At 52.1% G+C, this 6643-nt stretch overlaps 3 protein-coding genes across 3 annotated transcripts; all 3 read right to left on the bottom strand.

The window, feature by feature from the left end:
* Positions 1 to 676: 676 nt before the first annotated feature.
* Positions 677 to 952, bottom strand: PUNSTDRAFT_31042 (uncharacterized protein; the record flags this gene model as incomplete). The annotated part of the gene is made up of 1 exon (XM_007387136.1): positions 677 to 952. A coding segment is annotated over one exon (276 nt), but the record flags the coding sequence as incomplete, so codon positions are not given.
* Positions 953 to 4189: 3237 nt separating this feature from the next.
* Positions 4190 to 4507, bottom strand: PUNSTDRAFT_74575 (uncharacterized protein; the record flags this gene model as incomplete). Its single annotated transcript, XM_007387135.1, has 1 exon — positions 4190 to 4507. One exon carries the CDS (start codon positions 4505 to 4507, stop codon positions 4190 to 4192), a length of 318 nt encoding a protein of 105 aa, XP_007387197.1.
* A 497-nt stretch (positions 4508 to 5004) lies between these two features.
* Positions 5005 to 5691, bottom strand: PUNSTDRAFT_36080 (uncharacterized protein; the record flags this gene model as incomplete). The annotated part of the gene is made up of 1 exon (XM_007387134.1): positions 5005 to 5691. A coding segment is annotated over one exon (687 nt), but the record flags the coding sequence as incomplete, so codon positions are not given.
* Between the last annotated feature and the right edge of the window lie 952 nt (positions 5692 to 6643).

Raw genomic sequence — 6643 nt, 5'->3', positions numbered from 1 at the left:
AGGGTCGCTTTCGCTTTCTTACTTTGGCGGCTTCATAGCCCGCTCTTATACATTCTGGGAGTCTAATTGGACTCCTGCGCTTCGTAATGTACGCGTGTTAGACATACTCATGTATTCGTATGTAATTCAATAGATACGGTGTGTTCAAAAAAGTGTAAAGTATATAGCTTATGTAAAGCTATGCTACGACGCGACTAGACCGAAACAGAACAGAACCGAGTGTTATTGAGCTAAAAGACGACATACATGATTGTCTGTACGGTGCTTATATCTTAGCGGTCCGGATTATAGTTAAAGGGGCGCCATATGGTACTGGGCGCCCGCTTTGTCATAAGTGTTGCCCGCGTCCAATAGGACGCGGTGGTAAGTGATTGCATCAAGCCGCTTTGAGCGGCTGACTAATTACTTAAGGGTAAGTCTATTCTACCCTTACAGGTGGTGTGTGTAGGCTCGCGTGTCCTCCGTCGTATGTCTTCTTCATCTCCCTGCGGCGTGCGCATTAAAAACCCCTCCGGCAAAACCCTATGTGGGACAAAATCTCGGAGGGTAAAAAGCTACACCCGTTTGGCGTCTGCCGCCCCTTCCCTCTCTGCCCTTGCTTCGCGTCATCTCAGGGTTGTCGGTGTTGCTCTTTCTCGAATGGGTTTTTCCATGCTTCGTCTAGTTCGATCTTCTGTCCGTGCGATTTCGCGAACCTCCCTGTCTGGGCTATGTACCTGAATAGATGCGGCAGTGCGTGTGGGCTCGTGAGGAGGTAGGTTGGTTCTCTCGCCTTTCGCCCTAGTTCTCTTTGCAGTTCTCCTCGCTGTTCGTCGTAGGTTGGGCAGTATAGTAAATAGTGTAGAACCGACTCCTCTTCGCATTTGCAGGTTGGGCAGATCGGGGATTCGATGACTTGTATTCGGTGTAGGTGTTTGTGTAAGGGAACGTGGCCCGTTCGTAGTTGTACGAGTAGCGAGAGGTTTTGACGCGGGAGACTGGTGGCCAGCTTGTAAAAGCGCGATGCTTTGAACTTCGGATCGGTGCGTTTGAGTCTTGTGAGGTGTTTCGAGTTGCGATAGTGCGTGTCGAGTTTCTCTGCGATCGTCTTCTTGAAGGTCTTCGTCGCCGCTGTTTTGCTGTACGGTAGTGTCTTTCTGAGGAGTATCGGGAGGTCTCTCACCGCGCTGGACGTCCCGCGAGCTGCTTCCTTCGCCTTGCCGTCTACATATTCATTTCCCTCCACGCCGACGTGTCCTGGCGTCCATCTCATCGTAATTCCTGTATCCCCGCCCCTCCTTGCTCCGATTTGGTCCATCTTTTTGAGGATAGCGTCTACGAGGTAGTGTCCAGGTCTGGGTCTCTGGTTCTGTGTTGCTTGGATTGTGCCGGTGTTGTCGGGCGCGATGGTGGCCCGGTCGTATCTTCGGAGTTTTGTGGCCAGCAGGTGCGTCGCTAGGAGCTCTCCGACGAGTTCCGCTTCTGGGATGCCGTAGTGTTCAGATCTGCCTAGGTGGTACTGTAGTGTCTCACCGGGTTTTCCTCGCCTGTATACCGTTGCCGCCGCCCCCACTTTGTTGTCGATTTCGGATCCATCTGTGTATACGATTATGTCCGCATCGTCCGCTGAGTCCGCCGCTTTTGCTTCGTCCTTGCTCTTCGCGATTTTGATCTCGAAGGGGGGCGTGTATCGTATACCGCGCCGCACGGCCTGAATCTTCTCATAGTGTTGAGGGCGGATGTCGTAGGCTTCGAGGAGTTCGTGTATGGGCGTCCGGTGGCGCTTCACGTATCTTGTCGCTCGTTTCACGTGTTTCGTCAGTGGGTGGGATGTTGGCAGTGTCGCAAGTCGCATGGCGCTTCTGTGTAAGTGTTGGTGGACCAGGATGTCGAAGGGTAGTAAATCTGCGAAGGCGTTGACTATGTCAGTGGGCGTGGTTCTCATGGCGCCTGTAATTCCCAGCGCTGCTTGTCGTTGTATTGAGGCGAGTCGGCTGATGAATTTCTGTGTCCCCTTTCGTCGTCTATCTGGTGGTGTTAGCCATACTTCCGCTGCGTATAGCATCCTGGGGACAGCAACAGAGAGGTAGAAACGTCGCATGCATTTATACCTCGCTCCCTTCGCATTGCGTGCAATCCGATTGAATTGTTGCATGTAGTCTTGCCCTCTTGCTAGGGCCCTGGCGGCGTGTTCGTGGAAGCGCAGTTCGTCGTCGATTATGAGGCCCAACCATCTCGCGGACGTCGACGCCTTGACGATCGTGCCATTGATGCTGATATCGGGTCTAGGTATCGGTCTCGTCTTCTTGTTACCTTCTGGGTCTGGTTCTCTTCGCCTGGTGAACCCCATGTATACGGTTTTCTCCAGGCCGAACTTGCAGTTTGTTTCCGCGCTCCAGTCTAAGGCCCCGTTAATCCGTACCATAATCGATTCTGCCTTACCCGCGGACTCCTCTAGAGTGTCCCCTGTTGCTATGATACCGAGGTCGTCTGCGAAGCCGATGCCGTCCTCGTCGTCCTCGCGGTCTGGTCCCTGTCTCAATAAGTCGTCGATGTAGAATATCATACCTATAGTTGAAAATGGGTCCCCTTGATCCAGGCCGTCGTCAATGTGAATTGTCTCTGAGTTGTAGTCGTCGAATTGGAGCGTGGTCGTGCGTCCCTTGAACCGCATCTTGATCCATTCCGTGTATTCAGGTGGTACTCCTTTCGAACGCATGATGTGGACGAGTTTCGATACTATAATGTGCGGGAAGGCAGCTTTGATGTCGAGCAAGAGCAGAGAGGCGCACTTTCCTTTGCGCCAGGCATTCTTGATGAGCGTGACAGCGTATTGCATTGCATCGGTCGTGGATCTACCCGGTCGAAATCCGAATTGAGTTGATGCTAGCAGTGCGTGGGTTTCGACCTGATGGATGAGGTCCTCGGAGAGGCATTTCGAGTATACCATGGCGAACTTCTTGATGAGGGAGATGGGGCGATGACTTCCGGGTTTGGTGTAGTCGCCTTTGCCTGGTTTGCGTAGCACAATAGTCGATATGTAGGACCACTTCTCCGGCCAGTACTTCAGTTCGTTGACTGCCCTGTATAGTACACCTAGTCGTGGGGCGAGGATGTCAGTGCATTGTGTCAGTATGGCGTTGGAGTACTCGTCTGAGTCCGGTGCTTTGTACGGCGCGAGGCGTTTGATGACGCTTTTGATCCGCTCGTCCGAAATGGGCTCGAATTTGAACATCGGTTCTGGATATTCCTGGTCGTCCTCGTCGACTTGGAGGTTCTCTGGAGGTATTGGGAAGAATTCTCTACAAAACATGTGAGTTTTGTCCCTGTTTGACTTAGCCTCTATGACGTCTCCGTTTTCGTCTTTGTCGCGTAGAGTTGGTACTCTCGATCTGCCGGCATCCGTCGATGGTGTCGAGATGTAATTTCCAGCTGTCCACATGTTGGATTCGTCGATTTCTTCGAGGAAGGTCGTCCAGCATTCCTGTTTGGCTTTCTGGATCGTCTGGGAGTATTTGTTTCGCGCTAGTCGGTATTCCTCGTGAGCGGGGTGATAAGTATTTGAGCGATGTCGAAACGCCTTTCGGCCACTACACCGCATATTCTTTCGCAAGCGGTCAAGGGTTGGGCTCCACCATCTCTTCGAGTACACCTTGTGATGCTTGCTGATCGGTACGTGCTTCTCAATTGCGTCTGATATTGCCTTATCCATGGTCTGGAGAACTTCGTCAAATTCCTCCTTGGAGCGTACGTCTTCTGGGTATGGTTTGTCATCCAGTGCGGTCTTGAGCGTCTCTCGGAACTCGTCCCATATTGTATCGTGGTATCTTCGGCGGGGTCTAATCGCGCTGGTTCCGAAGTCGTAGTCGATCTCGGTAAGTATTGGGAGGTGGTCCGTTTTCGGTGGTCGGTCTCCTGCTACGACTATGCATCGCGTGCATTTCGTCACTATTTCATCTGTGACGAAGACGTTGTCAGGGCGCGTGTAGTTCTTTGTGACGGTAGAACATAGCGTTGGTTCCCCTGCCGGCAGGATCATCTTGAGGTTATGCTTGGCGAGCATGTCTATCAGCGTCTGCACCATGCGGTTGTTCCGGGATGTAAAGAGGTGAGCGTTCCGTTCTTCGTCCCACAGGGGTGAATGTCGGTTGAAGTCCCCTCCCCAGAGGAAGTGTATTGGGCGTCCAGGATTCGTCGTTTCTTGTCGGGTTCATTCCTCGCTTGTAATCCTGTCAACTAGATGGAGTACGTCAGAGTGCTGCTGGTCAATGTAGACGTTGAACACGATGAGGTCTCCCCGTTCATCAGTTAGTCGTATCGCGGTTGCGTCTGGCGTCTCGATGTCGATCTGCTCCCATTTGTCTTGAGGTAAGGATCTGTGTACGACTGTATAAACTCTGGTGTCTCGCGGTTTCCGTTTGTGCGTTGTCGGGTATACTGGGATCCACGTATGGTTCGCCCTAGAGTTTCCGAGGAAGTCGACGTAAGGTTCTTGCGCTAGGCCGATCGTGATCTTTCTCTTTCCCATGGTGTATAGCCAGTCCTGTTGAGCGTCGTTAGATTTACATAGGTTCTGTTGCCAAAATGAAATCCCCCGTCTTATAGGTTGTTCGTCGTTCTGATTCATGTCGATATTCCCCAGTCTTCCGGTCGTGGTTCCCTCGCTGCGGCCTCTTCGAATTGGCGGTGTTCTTCGTCCGTAAGCGGTATAACGTTCCAGGGTGGCGGAGTTGCTGTGGCGGTCGCAGCTGGGTTCTGGCTCCCTTGTTGCATTGGCCGAAAGTCGTAATCGTCGAGTCTGGATTGCGTTCGTGGGGGTTGTGATCGTCCCGGTTCCGCGCCTTGCGAACCCATCGTTGTACGGCCTGTTCTTGTGAGGTGAGCGGTCGGATTGTTATGTTCCTGCGTCTGGTTTCTCGTCCATTGTCGGTCCCATCCTTTGTCCGGAGTTGGTGCTTGGAAGCGGTGTTGCGTGTTGCCGGTTTTCTGCCCTTGGTACCCCTCGTTTCTGTAGTTGTCAGTCTCCCATGTGGAAGGGTCGTCAGTAACGAAGTACTTGTAGTTGTTCTCTGGGTACTTCTCTTGATACTCGCGATTCTTCCTTATGAACGTGGGGCAGGCTCGACTCCAGGCAGCGTGCCCTTTCTCTTTGCAGTTGGCGCAGAAGTGATTGTTGGTATCTTCGGCGTTCGGGCATTCGGTGGTCTTGTGTTCGTTGCTTCCGCAGGTCCCGCAGGTCTCCTTCTCCTCTCGGCAGCTCGCTCCCATGTGTAGCCCCACTCGCTGGCACTTATGGCACCTTATCAGCTCCTTCATCATTCGGCGTCCGACGCACTTTTTCCCTTTAACGTCGAATCCCCATCGAATGGCGTAGTTTGCTGTTTTCTCGGTTCGGAGTACGATAGAGAGATGCGCGTACTGTTGTCCTTCGTATCGGCGGGCGGGGGCCTTGATCCACCGGGCTCTGAGGATGTCACCTTCGTCCATTCCGTTTATGCGTTCCACTCGGGTGATTTCGATCGGATCTTCGGGGTTGAATCGTACTGGGGCACTCTCCACGAGTATAGGGTATCCTCTAGTTTTGATCGTGGCGTTATCTCCGAAGTTCTCAACGAATGAGGCCTTCACCTTTGTGATCCGTAGCCATATTGCCGACGCCACGCTGTTGACTTCGAACTCGATGCCGCCGTTTCGTAGCTTCCTGACCGAGCGGAAGGAGATGTGTTCTGGGCGTCCAGTGAGATCGTTCGGCATCAATTCGAGGGTCGCATTTGCTTTCGCTACGAGCTGTTCTTCGTCCATCGCTTTCGTGTTTTCGCCTTGTACGTCGATGATGATCTTCTTCATTTGTTGTGCGTTGCGGTCGAGGACGGCTTGGTGTGTGAGCTGTGTGTGTTGAGGTGAGCGTACCGCGTTAGCATACGAGTTCGGTTTGTATTGCGAGACGTAGTCTGGTTCCGATGTCCGCGTCGTTGTCTGAGTGTATCCTCCGCCTGGTTGTGTGTGTTCGGCAATGGGGAGCTTGTGTCTCTCTTGTAGTGTAATGGCGATTTCGTCCAGGGTTTCGGAGTGGTCGAAGACGCGGTCTATCTGTTCTGTTAGGTTCTCGTCGATAGTGTCGAGGACTTTCGTGAGGCGTTGTTTTACTGTCTCTGTCACTCTCTCTATAACTGCGAATTCCGTAAGTGATTCCAATATGAACGCTGTCCCGCCCCTAAAGTGAATAGGTGCGGAACTGCTCGAAAACCTCCATTTTTTTATTCATTCTGCAGCCTCTCTGTTATGTAGTAGTATAGAATCTAAGTAGAATAGACCAAGCATGTACCTTAAATGGGCCCAGGAAAGTTTGACCATATTAGGAAAGGGATTACTAAGCGGTGCCCAATCTTAGTCAGCACATGACAAATCATGACTCGGCTGAGTCAGAAGCTGACTCAGCACTGCTAGGATTACTAATATGACTCAGAAAGCTGGCCTAGCTAAGGAGTATAAAATGTAGCCGAATCGGCATGAATGAGAAATCAATCAGTTCCCCCCCCGAAAGTACTCAGCAGTCGTCTGCTAAACTCTCTCTCTGTCAGGACTCGAGTGCCTGGACAGCTTCCCTATCGACTCTATATCGACCCTATCGACTCTACACAGCCACCGTAGGCTGTTCGAAACC

The sequence above is a fragment of the Punctularia strigosozonata genome, assembly GCF_000264995.1.
Source record: "Punctularia strigosozonata HHB-11173 SS5 unplaced genomic scaffold PUNSTscaffold_13, whole genome shotgun sequence".
NCBI lineage: Eukaryota > Fungi > Basidiomycota > Agaricomycetes > Corticiales > Punctulariaceae > Punctularia > Punctularia strigosozonata.
Note: the sequence above shows the minus strand (reverse complement) of the source record. Positions and strands in the feature narration are given on the sequence as shown.